This window comes from Rhipicephalus sanguineus, chromosome 2 (assembly GCF_013339695.2).
Source record: "Rhipicephalus sanguineus isolate Rsan-2018 chromosome 2, BIME_Rsan_1.4, whole genome shotgun sequence".
In the NCBI taxonomy this organism is placed as follows: Eukaryota; Metazoa; Arthropoda; class Arachnida; order Ixodida; family Ixodidae; genus Rhipicephalus; species Rhipicephalus sanguineus.
The window spans coordinates 91664597-91682982 of NC_051177.1; the positions used below are offsets into that span (position 1 = coordinate 91664597).

Sequence of the window (18386 nt, forward strand, 5' to 3'; positions counted from 1 at the left end):
TTTCTTGGCATTGAAGCGAAGGCTACAGAGCCACAATACACGTATCCTACCGCTAATGAATGTAGTCCCACAATTGGGCCCGTATTTTCTGCGTGAGATATATAAAATGCTCCTTCATTTTCTACATGTAGCTTTTTGTGACGGAACGCAGCGCACACAAGCGAGATATCTGCATTTCTTTTACTTTACACGTTGTCACTTCGCGTTTTTGCGTGCGTGAAAAAGTCGCGCCTTTTACCCGTACCTTAGACGCTAAGCAGCGTTTGCGTCGAAGTGCAACGCTAGCCATCACACTCCACGGCGTTACGAGACGCGCGCCAGACCGGACTACTTCGCGTAGCAACACATGTGCAGACGCTCCGCCCCCGTAGCTTTCCCTTCAGTGCCAAGAAAAGTTGTCGCCGAGTATAGTGCCCGTCCTTTCATGTCCTTCGTACAGTTTTGTTTGTGATGCTAGCTTATGAATAAGTCTAATGTCATGAATGTAACAGTCTGTTGGGACACCTGGGCACTTTTCTTTTTATGCAGGAAGAGTTCCCAATAGTTGCCAGGCTCAGGCCTGGCTTACATTTAAATTCCGTATACCGTTTCATCTTTTCCTTATTTATTGATGACTACAACATTTCCTAGGTGACCAACAACAATGGCAGGGAGCTGGTACTTAAAAACCTCTCAGCAATTACATGAGCGTAACCTATAAATGCAACCATAGAGACTGTCATTTTAAAGGGGCCCTGCAGCACTTTTTTTTTAACACGGTCAGAAAATGCTGCTGATCGGTAGTCAAGGCTCCAGTGAACACCTGAGCCAAATATTAGAGCACTGCACGTGGCAGGGAATTTACGACTACATTTCAAGGACAGCTAGAAATCTCATGACTCTTAAGACGGAAAGTTGGGCGAGTTGGTATCTAGCGTCGTCCAGTGTCTCTTCTTCTCGTCCCCGTCTCCTATTTCGCCAGTACCATGACCTATTACTCTGACTCTTGTCTTGGTAAATTAAGTAATTGATAGCCTGACAATGTCAAGTGAGGGAACTACATGGCTATAAACTGATTTGAGCATTCTTGTGCTGCATAGTTACTGTGGCTGCCATGTGCCAGCGCTATGTTATGTAGTGTGCTAAGATTACACAATAGCGACACTAACCAGCCATGATCCCACCAAAAGTGGGGCAGCATGTTTAAAAATAAAAAAAGAAGAGATCATGACGAGGCATGAGGTCATGACACGCACCTACGTAACTTGTCGTTCCTTTGTTCTTGCCACTGTGTAGCCTTCAGCATGCTCCTCGGTATGAAAGCTCACAAAAAGCACTTCAGGGGGTATGGTATGGTGAACGGGTTATCTTGGTTTCAGCTTTAAATCTCAGGAACTGTTGCATATTTTATTGTGAAATTTTTCATGATCAATAAGGAAGCTTCTGGCCTTCACCTTGTGCAATTTTGACCCTGTAGCTTTTATTCGTTTTTTTTATATTTGAGTACCAAACTTTAGACTGGGGTGTAAAATTTAGTGTACCTTTTCTCAGAAACAAAAAACAGTATGACCATGAAATTTGGCACATCAATTCCACATGGTAGTGGCATTAATCCCTTGCTATAAGAACAGGTTCCTACACTTATCTCCCAAGAAAAAAAATAATGACCTCACTTGTCACATGCCGTAAGAGAGACTTCTCAATTAATCTTTTTTTTTCTTAATTATAGCACACACCACTCTTAAATGTTTTAGGTTCAGACTATTAGGAAGGAATTTAAGTATTATCTGAGAAAAACTCCGCACAATTGGCTGCATAATTTTTCAGAAAAAGCGCATTAAGTTTGGTAAATCTTCAGAAAACTGATTGTGAGAAAAACTCACTTTTATGTCTAAAAATGCATGCGAAAAGTGCTCGAAACATAAACCAATGACTACGCTACAAAAGCATCCCTGGTGGGAAAATTTGCAGTCAAAACTGATGAAAATGGTAGGAAATGAACACATTTACCAGACCCAGGCATATTTATTATAAAAAAATACACGCAGAAACAACGATGGAAAAGAACATGTGAACAAACAAAACCTCGTGTCCATGAGGTGGCGCGGTTTTTGGGGCCATTTTTAAATGGCTTCGTGCAGTCCTAAGTGGTCGCCATTGCACGGTATTGCTCCTCAAATTGTGCATTATTTTTTAGTAATGAAATCAGAAAATCACTTTTTGGTCGATCTACCCTATCATACCCCCTTAAAGAGTGCAAGAAATCTCTGTCTCTTTGCTCGTACTTGACAGATCCTAAAATATTTTGCGTTAGGTAACCGCGTTAGGTAATCTACGCACACGATAATCCAGCGGCGGCAGGTGGCAGACTTAGGGAAGGGGCCGAGTAAGTCTATGCCGACTTTCTCAAAAGGTGAAGTCGGTGGTTTAACAGGTTGCAGTGTGCCTGCCGGATGAGTAGTAGGCTGTTTGTGGCGCTGGCAGACATCACAACTCGCAACGTAGTGCTTGGTCGTCTTCCACAATCGAGGCCAGTAGAAACGTTGTCGGATACGGTGAAGCGTCCGGGCAAATCCAAGGTGCCCAGACGTAATGTCATCATGCATTGCGCGGAAGACCGCAAGGCACAGACATTCGGGCGCCGCGTTACAATATAATAGTTTAGAAACTTCCATGATTTCAACATAATGTGAAGCTTATTTGACAGGCCTTGCATTTACAGTCCGGAGTGTGTTCACCAATGCTGCCCATGTCAGATGACCGAGAACTGTGTACAGGAACCACCCATGACACACAGCCACTGTCTAAACAAGGATTCAGACAGTAAACACAAAAATCTAGGTCACGTTAGACCGCTAGATTATCTTTAGGGGTCAACATACTTAGCGCACCTTGTCAACAGTGCCTTGAAGGGGGCTATCAACAGTTTTGGCATCAATAACATATACTTCTGTGAGCTCTTCATAACACATCTACTTGTATTTTCAGAGGTAAAATTTTGCAAGCAGGCCGAAACGCACTGTTTCAAACAATGCTTTGCACGTGGTCTAGATTTTTATTTGGAGTTTGCCTTCAACGAGATGAAGGATAGGGCTGAACTGGCTCTTCGTTGTTATTTTGCAAAGAATAGGACAAAGGATGAGACATATGATGACTCATACACAGGCACTGTTGCCAACTGCTCTTTGCTAAAGCACGCACTTACATAAAGACAACCAATAAATATGAAATGATGATTTATGAAAGCCATGTGAAATTGCTGGGAAAACAACCAGAAACTGAAGAACAATTAAGACCTTACAGCTCATGCGAGAAAGTAATTTGTTGTGCAGATAAAAATGACACTAAAGGGAAAAATAAGTTGAGCGATATCAGTAAGTCATGCTTCTGTAATATCAAAAAGTGAAAAAGGATATAAAAATAAAAAGTGATGCTGCTAACAACAGCTAGCCATAAAACTGCAGTTTTGGTGGGATCTCCACAGACCTAGCTAGCTCGCTAGGTCTTCATTGTTAATCTCGGTCTAACTGTACACTGAACAAGGCCAAGACTGAACTTTATATTTTTCTTCTAATAAACAACCTCTTCCCACGCACTCACCAAAAGTAGAGTTCTAAAGAATAATTCATCGGTCTAAACTAATTTAGGATTTTTCTTTGGTGTGCCTGAAAGACTAGACACAACTGGTTGTCAGAATAACTGAACACTTGCTCAAACTAACTCGTTGTGCTTACTCCCATTCAAGTCCCTACTCACACCTGCACAGACTTGCCTAAGCACATTTGTGTTAGTTGTTTTCGTTCTCACTCACTGGCACCCACTCATGTGCACAATCATCTCGTTTCACGCTCACCGACATTTACCTTACATTCATACACACTCCCACTTAAACAACCCGCCACTAATTCTCATCCATACTCATGTCTGATCACACCATTTGTCACTCACACTTCACCATGCCTGTGAAATCAGCATGGTGCAAAACTAGATTTAAATTATGCAGTTTTACGTGTTGCAACGAAAGTATGTTTATGAGGTACAGAAGAGTGGGGTTTCTGTAATGTGTGCCTAAACCTGTGTACACGAACCTACATCCTTTTTAAACAGTCATCTCTACCTTAGCTTTCCTGTGCCTTCTCTTAATTCATTTAAATTCCATTTCGAGTGTGCAGCGAGATAGTTAATATGGCCACAACCTTCTACCTTCCCTTCTCGTGATGCACGATTGCTACTCTTACAGATTACATAGCGTAGTATTATATGCTGTGAAAGGACACTCGCCATGCTGTACAGTTGACCGCAATATAATAGAGACCACACGAGCGCATGCCACAATGGCAGTCTGCGCCATCTACTAGCAAGCTACCTGCTGTCGAAAGCCTTCCTTGGGTGCATGTGCTGGTGCTGTTCAGCGTGAGGAGACACAGAACAGCAATGGCTGCCGTGATGGCATCTGGTGCCAAGATCGTGATAAACTGTAAACCACACCTGCAAGCACAAAAACCTGTGTATCTGCCCAAGCAAAGCTCCTAGCAGCAGGTAGCTCAATAGCAGAGGGCAAAAGTGGCTTTTTAGGCAAGTGCTTGTGCGGTCTGTATAATTGTGTGGTTGACTGTACAGGTGCCCACAAAATAATTCAGAGCACCAGAGCGGTGGCTGCTTGTCGGCAGAGTGCCCCAGTGAAAAAGTTGTGCCAGGGTCTGCGCATGTGCGATATCCCTAGCTAGCTTGTCTTGCATTCTAGTTGATCTAGATAGGTGTTGCCTTGCTCAAAAATAGAGTTGAGTACCTTATACCGTTTCACAGGGGGGCTGTGCAGATGCGGTCTCTAAAACGCTCTGTGCACGTGGTGGAGCAAACGCACGCGTGCATGCACGTTAATCGGCATCGGTGCCTTTGAAAGTGAAGCAATTAAGTGGTTCATTAGCCGTGGAATGTGACCGTTTGATCACCCTCACCCATAACACTCGCAGTAGCAAAAATCAGAAAGCAGCATACTACACCTCTACTGTTCAATAAAACATGTAAAGGTTAATTAGGCACCAAGTAACTAAGAGCAATTCAAGAGTCCCAAGACTACTTTAATGAAATTAGAGTAAAACACTGACATCAGACTATAATAATAATTGTTGGGGTTTAACGTCCCAAAACCACGATATGATTATGAGAGACGCGGTAGTGGTGGGCTCCGGAAATTTCGATCATCTGGGGTTTTTTAATGTGCACCTAAATCTAAGCACGCGGCGGACATCAGACTACATCTTTATTAAAGCATGCTAAAGTGTATTACTAATTAAATGAACACAATTACTTATAATTAAAAGTAATTAAGTGTTGCAAACAGTAATGGAGACTACTCAATATCAAGACTCCGTGATAAGACTGGTCATGCAAAATTAAGACTAATTAAGAGTTCATTTAAGTTCGTTAATTATTAAGAGATCATTAAAAGTTCTAAAGTCAGAGTTAATTAAGGTCGCGCCACAAGGATTACGCGTGCATTCAGAGATTCCGCCCGGCAGCACACTGTAGCCTACAGGTTGTTGCGCTGTCACAGCGCTAAGAGGGATAAACAGCATGGTTTTTAACGCAAGGCAATGCCTATCTAGGCACACTAGGGAGCGAAGCTTGCTTGCTAGGGATGCTGCGCACGCACAGATCATGGCTGTACTTTCAGCGAGTGCGCTCCGCCGACAAACGGCCGATCCGGCGCTCCGAATTATTTTGTTGGCACCTGTACATAGCAGCAAGCCTTTCATTTGACGTGTGCAAGACTTTCGGCCATCTCTGGCTTATCTTTTACAGCATTGAGATTAGCACAGGTGCTTGAAACAATCACAGTGAAAAGGCCTTGTCATTGTGATTCCCAGATCTATTATTACATTCGAATACGTAATGCAAGAAAAAACAAGGAAAAGAAAACAGCCCAATGTTGACAGCTTCAATGAAAATTCCTTGCAACCTAGGTGCTAGTTGAGAGCAAGGGTGGGTACAGTGCACTTAACGTGTTGGCATATGCACAATACATTGATAATTTAGGCAGAGCATCACTGCTCAAGACGGACCATCCATACACACCTCAAGTAGAAGTTCAGCCACATCGAAATGTCCAAAGTAGCAGGCCAAGTGCAGCGGTGTCCAGCCCAAATTGGCCTTCTGCGTGCCTACATGAATAAATAATCAAATTGTGGTTACTACTAACTGCAACAGTGGCTTGTTAGTTGAACGTAACGCCATGAGAAGCACTTTAAGCTCCAGTCAGCAACAATTACACACTTTAAAACAGTAGTATGCACGAATCAAAACAATAAATCAAGAAACTGGGGAAGAAAAGAAAAGTGTGTGAGTGAGATAGTGCCACTAAAGATACTTAAGTCTGCACATCATATTTGTTAAACTAAAATTAACGTAATGCTGAGGTGAAGCAACAGAAAATAATTCTTTTTTTTGTTTTATTTTTCATCACGTAGTCGAAGTAAGTTTCAATTATATAAAGCTGTTCGTCGACAGGTGGGTGGCACTTTTCGTAACGAAACTATGTAAAAGCGCTGGCCGTGTCTTCCGCCTCTTATTTAGTCCACGTGTAGACCTGCGCTGTACGCATAGTTGAGGACTACCCACCAACTAGCCCGAACACTTACATTGCCGGGTAATAGTAAAGTGACAGAAGATATCAGCCGTTAGAAAGACAAGAAATGTACAAGCGTACCTAGACAGCTACACAAAATAAAAAGGGCTAGGAGCCTACCTTTGCAGTCAACGTTGGGGGCGACTTTTTCCGCGGCAGCACTGTTGAGGAGGTTCTCAACAGCCGTGTATGAGCCCGATCTCGCAGCCTGCAGTAGTTCTTCCTCGGGAGATAGATCGGCAGCACCGCAGGCATCTTCGTCGTCCGAAAGAACGCTCATGATCGTCATCTACGACACGAGAGACTCACTCCGTTCTCTTGACACCCGAGAGGCGATGATACGGCGATCTTACGTAAGTAAGCGCACATACGCGCGCGCGCACAACGCCTCCCAGCCTCACCCTTAAGGCACAACCTTGCAATACGACACTTCACGCAGCATACAGAATATCCGCGCGTGTTTGGCGAACAGCTTTACCTCTACGTTAACGAAAAATACCCATTACGAAGTGTAATAGTCGTACGCAGACCGTGCAACCCAAGACAACCGCTATCACGTGTCAGCTGTTGTCAAAAACCAAACAGTCAAATTTTTTGTATATTTTGTTCGTTTGCCGGTTTGAGAAGTTAAACGGCGCACTTGCGTAGCAAGTACGTGATTATGCGACAACATCAAGCATTTATTATTGCGACAGATTGTCACGATCTATAAAAAGCAGTAAGACTATAATTCTTCATTTACATTAAGGCAGCACCATGGAAGGGCAGCACTTCACCTTCTGCGAAGCGCCGGCGCGCCAATATTCCAGCATCACAGGCAAAATGGCGTTGCAGCAGAGTAGCCGAGTCGTGAGGAGCTTCAGATTTCTGCCGTGTTTAAGGTATGTGCCTTATGCTGACTTTGCCTCTGGCACGCAGAAAGGAAAGAATGAACTTAAACGGTGGACTCGGGAAGCTGCCCATATATGTCTAGGGAACACGTGCACTTTGCGAGACTTTGGTTTTGCGGTCGTCTAGCCCTAGACGACCTAGCGGGACTGAAGGGTCAACGCCTGTTTTACCTTGTCGTTGGCTGTTTACTACGCATCCATTTGCGTTACACCACGGGACGCAGTACGCATCCGCTACGGAGACGTACGCGGTCACGTTAGTTACCTCGAAGAACCGTCTATGCAAACTGAATGATGCACATTTTGTAACAAGCTGCTTCGGGGGATTTGTCTATTTGCGTGTATGTTGCACCGTTAATCTTGTTGTTTATCTTTATTTTTCCAGCCAAACACGGTTTTCGCAGTCACAGTCCGGCGAATGGGGCAGTGGCTCTGGAAAGGTGAGGTGCACGTTTCGCTTCCCCGCATGTTGTGCACCGCGTGCCGCTGGCGCCATCGCCTCGCACGAGTGCATGATAAATGTCTGAAGTACCCTTTTAACAGCAGAGGTCTTTAAGCTTGAGGTAGATCCGGCGTCGTGCCAGGAAACTCGGCGGGTATGCGCCACAGAAAGCGGGTATGTGCCACACAGCTCCTAGCATAGCCATGCATAGTATAGTATAGCAAGGGGGTTGGAAAGGTGAGTGAGGGTGAGAAGGAAGGAAATGAGGAGGGGATAGTGTAACTCATGGCATAGCCTTTTATAGTATAGTTTAGCAAGGGATGGGAAATGGAAGTGAGGGTGAGGAGGACTGATGGTAAGCGTGAGGAGAGAGAGGGCAATATAGAAATAGATTTTAAAAAATAAAGAAGAAGATGATGTAGAAAAAGATAAAGAAAGATGAAAGAAGATGATGAAAGAACGCAATCTGCGTTCGCAGGTGTTGGCACTTGCTTGCCAGCTCCGCTGTTTACTCTGCTTTTACAGGCGTGGAACTAGCTTTCATTTTTTTCTGTGTTAATACGATTTCCTTTGCCGAATCGGCGAGTGCTTCACTTCAGCAACGCGATGGACGTTCAAGACCAGATTTAACGTGCCCGTGGATGCTGTGTGTTCTCTTCACTGTTCGTGAACATCGCTTCTAGCGGTAGTCTTATTATGATTCATGTGTTTCTATGTGATGCTATGAACTAATAGGTGCCATTCGTGCTTTTCATTTTCTTTGCAGGGCGGCGGCGGTGGCGGCAGCGTCCGTGAAGCTGGTGGTGCCTTTGGCAAGATGGAGGCGGCTAGGGAGGAAGAGTACTTCCGCAAGCTGGTCAGTCCGAGTAACACTTAAGAACATGCCTTTGCATACCACTGGACACTTTGCGCAGTCCTTGCTCGCTACATTCACATCTTCAAAAAGTGAAGGGCACAAGATAGTAAAAGGAAAGTGTGCAGGAACCATCATAGGAAATGGCTTCTTGGTGCAATAATTGTAATTACCGGGGTTTTACGTGCCAAAACTATGAGATGATTATGAGGCATGCTGTAATGGAGGGCTGTGTGGATGATTTTGACCTCCTAGGTTTCTTCAATGTGCTCCTAAATCTAAGTACCTGGGCCTATAACATTCCGCCTTCATTGAAGTGTGACCGCCGCGGGCGGGATCGAACCCGCGACCTTCAGGTCAGCAGCTGAGCAGCGTAACCACTGTTCCATCGTGGCAACTTTGGTAGAACTGCTGAGCACTCATGTATTGGTTAGCTCAGTTGGTGAATGATCCGAGGCATGTGGGTTTGGTGGCATCGCACAACAAACACGTGCTGACGCTGGTGTTGGCCTGGCAAGCCATTATCTTTGATAACTTTGGGATTGGCCTTGTTTATGTGGCCAGACCAATGCCTCTTCTAGGCACGTTTCCCTTTTCCCTCTCTTGCACTGGATGTGGTAGCTACTATCCTCGCACTGGTTGCTTGCAACACGCATGCGCATACTATCGCCACAACCACTGCAATACAACACCAACCCAACCCCATTGGCAGCTGCGATAGTGAAGTAGCTTGCGCCGTCTCTGTAAAACCGACCACAACTCAAGGCACAATGGGTGAATGAGCAACGCCACAGGCACCATTCTAGAAGAGGCATTGGCCAGGCAGTTGAGCAAAATGTATGTGTTTGAGGGGGGATGCCTACTAAAGCTTTACTTTCAAAGCCGTATGTTGGTTGAAGGTTCAGCATTGTGCCGGCAGTTTCAGTGACAGTCTGATCCACAGGGCTGCAATGATATCATTGTGGCTGCCACCTTTGATTACTAACATGTTGAAAAATATAAAAAAAAATGCCAGCATGACCGGCATGTGTTGTGCTGAGCAACAAATGAATTTATATCGGTCACAAAAAATACCTCTGCTATATCCAATGTTTCGTTTAAACGAGCAGGTGTGCATTTCTTATATGTTAATTACAGACATTGTATTTACTTCTGCATTAGATCTACTTTATACAGAAATAACATCTCCAAGTGAAAGAAGTGGGATAAGTTTAGCTTGACATAACAGGGCTGCCTTGCTCCTCCTTGAGGGTATGAATGGTGGATGACACACATTTCCCATTGAAGGCATTTACAAAATTTCCCACATACAAAGGAAACTGAAAACTGAATTAGAGTAATACGTTGAAGAACTAGAGTGGCTGCTATGCAGGATATACTATGCAGGAGCCAATGATAGATAAAATTTTCAGCCACACTTGTTGAAGCACACCGTTTGAAGTCGTTCTGCCGAACAAGAGGTTGATACATGGCAGTGGTGGCAAAATGCAAAAACTTTGGACTTAAGCACGCATCATCGTTGGAACACCTGAACAGTTTCACATGAAGGGAAATTGTAACAACTTCTTCACCTTTGCTTCCGGCTATCAAGAATGAAATGATAGCTGAAACCTGAATGGCATGGTGGAGAATTTGTTAATATTTTTTTATACTAACTGAAAGGTCATACGAGCATATGAAAAACACTACTTTAGGTTACAAGTTAGGTTTCCCATGCTTAAATTGTAATATTGAGGCATCAAGATTTATTGTGGAATATATGATGTATTGGGGTTTGTGAAGAATGTTTGATTGGGAAAAGCCCTGCACTGAAGCATCCCCCCTAATGCATTTAGCAATTTTGGGGCATTAAACTGTACAAATTTGTTTTTAATTAGAGCACACCAAGGCTACTATATGTAGTCTTAAAGAAAATAGAGTGCAGATCTGGACTAAGCTTTGCACAACTATAGAAGCATGCCAAGTGATCTGTAATTTCCTCTAGCTGCTTTTATTACAAACAGTGTCAGTTTTCCTACAGACATTACATCTAGTCTGCACTGCATATGATCACCACGCTTAGCCTGTGCAACCTCACCCTTTTTGTACACATGATGGTCAGAGCCTGAAAAGGTTCTTAAAAATCAAAGCAAAAGTATGAAATAACCGACGAGAAAGAACTTATTAAAGTGGTGAAACAATGTTACTAAAGTTAGAAACTATGGTTATCAAATTAAGGATCCACTTGCTATCACGCTTGTTTTTATTTATTTTTGTCACTCCTTGGCATATTATATGCAAAACCCAATCTGTCATAGGGCAGACAAACAAAAGAAAGAAAAAATAAAATGCCAGCAGTTCATATTGTGACTTGAGTTAAGCTCCACGGATTGTTAGTACCATAACAAATTGTACTTGTTTTCCATCAATCCTGCGTTGCAGTGTTGCACATTTTCGTGGGCTTCAACACAATACCGGCCCTGCCACACCTACATCTCAGGGCATATTGAATTTTTTTTCTGACCTAGAAGTGTTGTGGAAAATGCAGTGTTTGCACGTGGGCAAATGCACTGAATTTCTATCCACTGTGGAATAACTGCAGGTAAAATATATTTCAAGATCAGGGTTTCCCCAGGAAATGTTTAAGAATGAAGTGCCTGGTATGCCAGTTCATTGGTTACCATGTATTTATCACGTATATTGAAATTAATTTAGCTCCAGAGTGTATATATGCAGTGTGTTTTGCATTAAGTAACCATTTGTTCACATATGTTACCCTGTGGGCCACCATTGTTCAGTCACTGATGTACGTATGTTTCCATACTTTTCTCCTGCAGCAAGCTCATCAAATTGAGGTGCTCAAGGAGCACATCGAAGACGAAATCAAGCAACACGAGAAACTTATCAAGCAGCACCAGGACGAGATAGAGAGGCACAAGAAGAAGATTCGGGACCTCAAGGAACACTGAGATGAAAGTTTTGGGAGAGAGCTCGTGCCCCTGCTTATTCCGTTTATGTTAAATTTTTTTTTTTTTTGCCTGTTACCTGCTATACGAGAGGAACAATGAGCAACCTCGGTGAGCTGTGTTTTTTTGTAGCTAGGGTGAAGTAAAGAAGTTGCAAGATTGCATCAGTGGTCTCTCATTTTGAATTATGCTTTGCTTTTACGGCTGAAGCATGCAACTGCCTGCCACGTTCTGGTAGGTGTGGGAATATATTCACATATAAAATTGGGTAGTGTGCTGTGTGGTTTGAGGAAAATAGCTGTTATCTATAAATACAAACTTATTGAATAATTTGGGAATACTTAAAAATGTCAACTGCACTGAAATAAACTTTAAATTGATGCGCGAATCTTGTCCCCGCTGGCATCTGTACAATAGGCATAAACGTGGGGGCTTGTGTAGTGCAGCACACCCATGTGCTTCGATTGACGTGCACATTAATGAACCCCCGATGGCCAAATTAATTCTGAGTCCCCCAATATGGTGTGCCTCATAATCGTATGGTCTTGGTACGTAAAATGCCATGAATAATTATATATATGTGTATTGCAGCAGGCTACTTTGCTCTGGGGTTAGACTTAACTTTAAGGCTATGCAGTCGTCATTCACACACTCTGAACAGATCTGCACATGCAAAGAATCTGCTTATTTGTTCCTGGTGTCGGTGTTTTTAAGGCTAAAGTTATGAAAACTGGGATGTACTGTAAAACTGACCTCTTAATAATCGACTATTTGAAAAGGCTAATTAAATAATGAAAAGGCCAGACGTTCCATGGAGCATTGCTTACCAGTATTTGCTAAATGTTAAATAAGTTGCTGATAGAGCATATGTAATAATAATGCTTCTGGCTTTGCTTGTTTTGCTTTGTTGCACTGTTTATGCAGACAAACGTCTATTTTGCTTTAAAGGCTAACGCTGTGCCTACACTATTGCCTACAATCTCCATCCAGAAGAGGTTTTTCGTAGTTACCTCTACCAGCACGTCCACGCATTTATCGCGTTTGCCGTTAAAGAAAATAAAAAAAGTCCCGTTCCTTTGGACACCGTGAGTGGAAAGGTCCATATATGAATCTTTTGCTTGCTTTTTTAAAAACGTAATCTCATTAATAAAGGCTTGTCTCCTCGTCGGAGAAGCCGCTGTTTTGTCTTATCATGCGCAGCTGTCAGTAGCGGGCCCGTTGCTGACGGCCCTGGCATCGGAAGGCCCACTGTCGGAAGGCCCAGCTTGAGCTAGTATACCGGCGGCGTTCGCAGAAAATGCGCCTTATATCGCCGAGCGATGACATCACCATGCGTCGCCTAGCAACACGTTGGAGGAAGGAAAAGACGAGAAGTGGAGAGTAGGAGAAGAATAAGTAAGTAAAAGAAAATAAAATTTCTTGGCGAGGTTGGATTCGAACCCGGATACCAAGGGTCCGAAAGCCAGTGTCATAACTACTCGGCGGCTATCCAGGCACGCTAACAGAACAAGCACACATGGGAACCATATGATTGCGTTGCTGTGGGTGAGAGAACGAGAAAAAGATAGAAAGAGAGAAAAAAAGAGAAAGTGATAGAAACAGAGATAAGCCTGTGAGGGTGAGGGGAAAGGGTGAACATAGCACAGCCTTGTTTAGTATAGCAAGGGATGGGAAAGGAAAGTGTGGGTGAGGAGGAGGGAATGGGAGAGGGTGAAGCATACCACAGTCTTGTATAGTATAGCAACGGGTGGGAAAGGGAAGTTGAGGAGGAGGGGAATGCCACCAGTTCCACTGTTTCTTCAGTCTTCGCACCACTAGTGCGTAGCTGCCGTAATTTTTTCCCCGTGATAATTATTATGTCCGAATGTAAATGCAACTTGCTTCTGCAATGTACACCAGAATGTGAAGTTACCTGCTCTAAAGTGCTCCATAATGGAAATTATGGCTGCCCCGAAGTGCTCTAAATGAAAATTTTGCTGCTCCAAAAATTGCTCCAAATCAGAAGTTCTCGGTAGCATCACTGAATTTCGGTTATGCACAGAATGCTTATTGTTTACAGAGCTAGAATCCTAGCACTAGAATCATGCTTCGGGTGGCGCTATGAGTGCCAGGTGTGACAGGCAGATAAGCACGCGCGGTGCAATAGAGCCAGCCGGAGCAAAATTCTAGCGCTACGGTGACGCCGGCGGAAAGCACACCAGTGATAGTGAAAGCATGCGTCAGTTGAAGTCACTGACCACCACTAGGAGCGATCAGTGGTTGGACTGTGCCAAAAGTCATGGTTTCCGCTGTTCGCGTTTGATTTCATCGCATTAGATCAGTGACTGGTGTTGCTGTCTCGTCAGTGATATCTTAGGGAGTCGCGTACATTCGCAGTAGTCGAAAGGGCAACGTGACGGGGTGCCCCGGGAGCCCTCGTTGGAAAGGTCTGAATACGTCTCAGCAATACTTATCCGCATCGATGTTCTCGGCGTAATCACTGTCGTGTGTTCGTAAATTTCCGGAGCAGAATCAGCTTGTCTTATCTCTGTCTAGTGGAGATGTTGAAACATTTATGCTCTGACGCACTGTCACTCATGGTTGGTCGGTCCACGGCCGCTACATAAAAAAAAAAAAAAAAAAAAACAGGTCGTGGTTGGTCCATACTCACGGACAACTTTTCTTGGCAATGAAGGGAAAGCTACGGGGGCGGAGCGTCTGCACTTGTACTGCTACGCGAAGTAGTCCGGTTTGGCGCGCGTATAACGCCGTGGAAAGTGATGGCTAGCGTTGCATTTCGACGTAAACGCTGCTTAGCGTCTAAGGTACGGGTAAAAGGCGCGACTTTTTCACGCACGCAAAAACGCAAACTGACAACGTATAAAGTAAAAAAATACAAATATCTCGCTTGTGTGCGCTGCGTTCCGTCTCAAAAAGCTACATGTAGAAAATGAAGTATTATTTCATATATCTCACGCAGAAAACACGGACGCAATTGTAGGACTACATTCATTAGCGGTAAGATACGTGCATTGTGGCTCTGTAGCCTTCGCTTCGTTGCCAATAAAAACTGTCTGCGAGTATATGGTGTTCAACGTCCCAAAGCGATTCAGGTTATGAGAGACACGGTAGTGGAGGGCTTCGGATAATTTCGACCACCTTGGCTCCTTTAACGCGCACTGAAATCCCACAGCCCACGGTCCTCTAGCGTATTTCGCCTCCATTGAAATGCGACCGCTGCGACCCGCCGCATCGAACCCGCTTCTTTTGTGTCAGCAGCCGAGCATCGTAACCACCAGGTCACCGTGGCAGCTGGCAATTATTCCTCCCCCCGGAATAAATTTTTTTTTTTGCCACGGAACATACAGCACAAAATGACACTCGACCGTATCTGCCTGCCCGGCCCCCACTTGAGATCAAGGAGGGGCCCCACCTTCCCGAAAAAAACTTCTGGCTACGCCCCTGGCAGCTGGTCAAGCACTTGTGCCGTGAATTCAAAAGGAGGAGTTGGGAGGTTGATAGCGTTAATTGTATCAGTGGTTAAATGAGCAAAACATGGGCTTCTTCGCGCTAAAAGTGCGAAATCACAAGGAGGCGCTAATAGTCACTCGAGATACGCACTTAGTGGTGGAGAGCCGGCGCAGCAGAGAAAGCTGTACTTGAACTTTCAGAGGCGTCGGAAAGGTGGTGTTCGTGTTGGATTGCACCTGCAAAATTTGACGATAGCGAGGCTGACAGTTCCTTCTTACTTGAAGGAGGAATAAGATGCTGGAACGAGGGAAATAATTCCGTTCTTTTCGTCACCCTTGCTTTTCGTAGGCGTTCGTGAATCGTACTCATGATGATGGTGATGTGCGGCTGAGCTCTTTGTATCGGGCGGGCAAATCTTAAGTGCCCTAGCCAAAGAACCGGCACAACACTCCACAGACGCACACACACCGTACAATATTCGTAGGCGGTGCATACGTCCTCATTTTTCCACCACGTGAACTCCTACCGCTGCGTCGCGCGCCACCGTTGCACTAACCTTGCTTTGGTGGTGCGGCGTGCCGCATAATTAACCACACCAACTGCTTCACCTCCTGCATGTAGTTGCACTGAAGACGTAAAGATGGCTTCACCATAGAGGATACTGTATTTGCAGTGAAGCAAGATTGTCAGAAAGATGGCTTCACCGTAGTGGTACTGTTTTTGCAGTGAAGCAAGAGTGTCAGTAAGACGGCTTCACCACAAAGATTGTGTTTGTAGTGAAGCAAGATTGTCGGTAAAATGGCTTCGCCGGAAATGTGCTGTCTCTGCAGTGAAGCAAGATTGTCAGTAAGATGGCTTCACGATAGCCCTTTCAGGCGCCATTTATGAAGAACTGTCCGTAACTACGTCTAATCGATACAACGTTATTTCAAGGTACTCGATATTTTGTTGCAACAAAAATAATGTCGTAGTACGTCAATTTATGTGTGTTATAGTAATGAGTTATAATTAAATTGTAATTAAATATCGCTTTACTCTGAAGTCGTTCATGCTCTGTTTTCGCATACATATAACAAACTCTCAGGCTAAAAATGTGGTGCAAATTCGTTTTCAGTTATGTCCATTTTTAGCAAAGAAAAAATATACTTTCGACATGGCTCGCGGGAAGTGGCACATCGAACGACTCGTCCAGCATGGTAGTGCTTTCAGCAAGATGATCATATGCAACAGCTACACGGCAAAATGAAATTAACCCTTTGATACGTTTGTACAGAATTGCGCACACCACTTGTTTTTGCTATTTGTGTCGACTAGTAGCAAAGAAAGAGCAAGATACATTGACTTTTGGATGAATTGAACCACCTGCGAAATAAATTTGTCTTCACTTAGCTTAATTTTGCAGTGTACTGTGGCATATAATCACTTTGCTGAAGGCACTACCATGTTCGACGCGTTGTTCGACGTGGCTGTTTCCGTGAGCCACGACAAAAGTATTTTTCTTTGCTCAAGTTTAACATAACCTAAAACGAATTTGCACCGTATTTCTAGCCTGAGATTTGATTCTATTTGCGCAAAAACAAACCGTGAATGGCTTCAGGATAAATAGATACGTAATAACAATTTAATTCGGATTAATTACCATAACACACACAAATCAACGTATCATGACATTATTTTTGTTGCGATAGACTATCGAGTGCCTTGAAATGATGTTGTGTCAATCTGACGCATTCACAGACAGTTCTTCATACGGGGGCGTCTGAAAGGGTTAAATGAAGCTCAATCCAAAGCTCAATGTATCTCGCTAATTCTTAAACCCTAGTCGATGCAAATAGCAAGAACAAGTGGTGTGCACAATTGTGTACATAGCGTCTCAAAGGGTTAGAGCTGCTGCGTTTACAGTGAAGAAAGATTGTCAGTAAGAGGGCTTCACCTGTCATGTCTAGCAATCTGGGCCATCGAGTACTGCGGCAAAGTCGACCCTAAAGGGAAGCGCTCGGCGTGACGCTATGGGGAGCGTTCTTTAAAAATTGATTACTAAAGGATGCCTTAATATTCGCAAATTGTACTTAAGGCACTTAACGCTGACAGCGTTCTTGTGCTGTACATAGCAATTAGTTTGAATTCGCCGGCTGGATTTTTTTCCCAAGACACTTTCGTGGATCCATTGAAAATGCATGGGATGATTTTTCAAAAGTTAATTGTAGCACAACGATCATTTATTCGCTAATTGCACTGTAGTGACAAGTACAGTACGACAACCTTTCCATGTGCTTGCAATTTGGTATGATTACGCTGGCTGGGTTTTTTTCCCGAAGAGGTTTCCTAAAACCTACTGCGGGAAAGCAGCCCTACAGGGGTAAAAAAATGCCTGTGGCTAAATTGATGAGAAAGTGCATGTTGATCACGTTAAAACTCAGACAAGTCTGCAGATGTGATGCACATTATCACGCTGACGTATAGGAAATTGGTAATAGTAAAAAATAATAGTAAAGAATCTAACAATTTATTTGAAATTTATGGGCGCAAGCTCTTAGTGTAGAAGCACATCTATAGTATAGATGGTATTTCAAGGTATATAGTCACGATAAGACGATAGATCACAATTTCATATAATGGATTTCTACTGTTCATTTTTATTGTTGATTAGTAACCAAGATTAATTACAATCAATTAATTATATGCAACCTAGTGTTCAGTGGTGTCAAACGAAAAGTATCCGAAATGGCAATGTAGCTTTTTAATAATAGCAGTGACATCTATATAATTTAGTAATCATGGTCATCCTTATCTATCTATCTATCTATCTATCTATCTATCTATCTATCTATCTATCTATCTATCTATCTATCTATCTATCTATCTATCTATCTATCTATCTATCTATCTATCTATCTATCTATCTATCTATCTATCTATCTATCTATCTATCTATCTATCTATCTATCTATCTATCTATCTATCTATCTATCTATCTATCTATCTATCTATCTATCTATCTATCTCTATCTATCTATCTATCTATCTATCTATCTATCTATCTATCAAGCCGCCTACGACTTTGTGCTCTCTTGACCGTTTCGTTAACGGGATGTACACCAAAATTGGTGTGGCATCACGTGAATGCATGACGAATATAAATGACAGGTCATAAGATCAAAATCATGACATGCATATCATGAACGGTATGATTTACATG

General features: G+C 43.4%; 2 protein-coding genes across 2 annotated transcripts in view; one reads left to right on the top strand and one right to left on the bottom strand.

Annotated features, from left to right (window-relative positions):
• LOC119383376 (oxysterol-binding protein-related protein 1) overlaps positions 1–7137 on the bottom strand; it is a 115757-nt gene extending 108620 nt beyond the window's left edge. Inside the window, exons 1-2 of the mRNA XM_037651477.2 lie at positions 6728–7137; positions 6058–6143 (exon numbers count right to left, since the gene is read on the bottom strand). Coding sequence (XP_037507405.1) covers positions 6058–6143; positions 6728–6896 — 255 coding nt within the window. The 5' untranslated portion in view covers positions 6897–7137. The remainder of the gene's footprint in view (positions 1–6057; positions 6144–6727) is intronic.
• Positions 7138–7306: 169 nt separating this feature from the next.
• On the top strand, positions 7307–11901 carry LOC119383377 (ATPase inhibitor A, mitochondrial). Its single transcript, XM_037651478.1, has 4 exons — positions 7307–7488; positions 7883–7937; positions 8706–8795; positions 11609–11901. Exons 1-4 carry the CDS (start codon positions 7364–7366, stop codon positions 11738–11740), a joined length of 402 nt encoding a protein of 133 aa, XP_037507406.1. The 5' UTR covers positions 7307–7363; the 3' UTR covers positions 11741–11901.
• The last annotated feature ends 6485 nt before the right edge of the window (positions 11902–18386 follow it).

What these genes read in the sequence shown, in the direction of transcription:
- LOC119383377 (XM_037651478.1), top strand. Translation starts at nt 7,364, where the DNA reads ATGGAAGGGCAGCACTTCACCTTCTGCGAAGCGCCGGCGCGCCAATAT. An exon ending in AGATTTCTGCCGTGTTTAAG is followed by an intron (nt 7,489 to 7,882) that starts GTATGTGCCTTA and finishes TTATTTTTCCAG; the next exon opens with CCAAACACGGTTTTCGCAGT. An exon ending in AAGAGTACTTCCGCAAGCTG is followed by an intron (nt 8,796 to 11,608) that starts GTCAGTCCGAGT and finishes TTTCTCCTGCAG; the next exon opens with CAAGCTCATCAAATTGAGGT.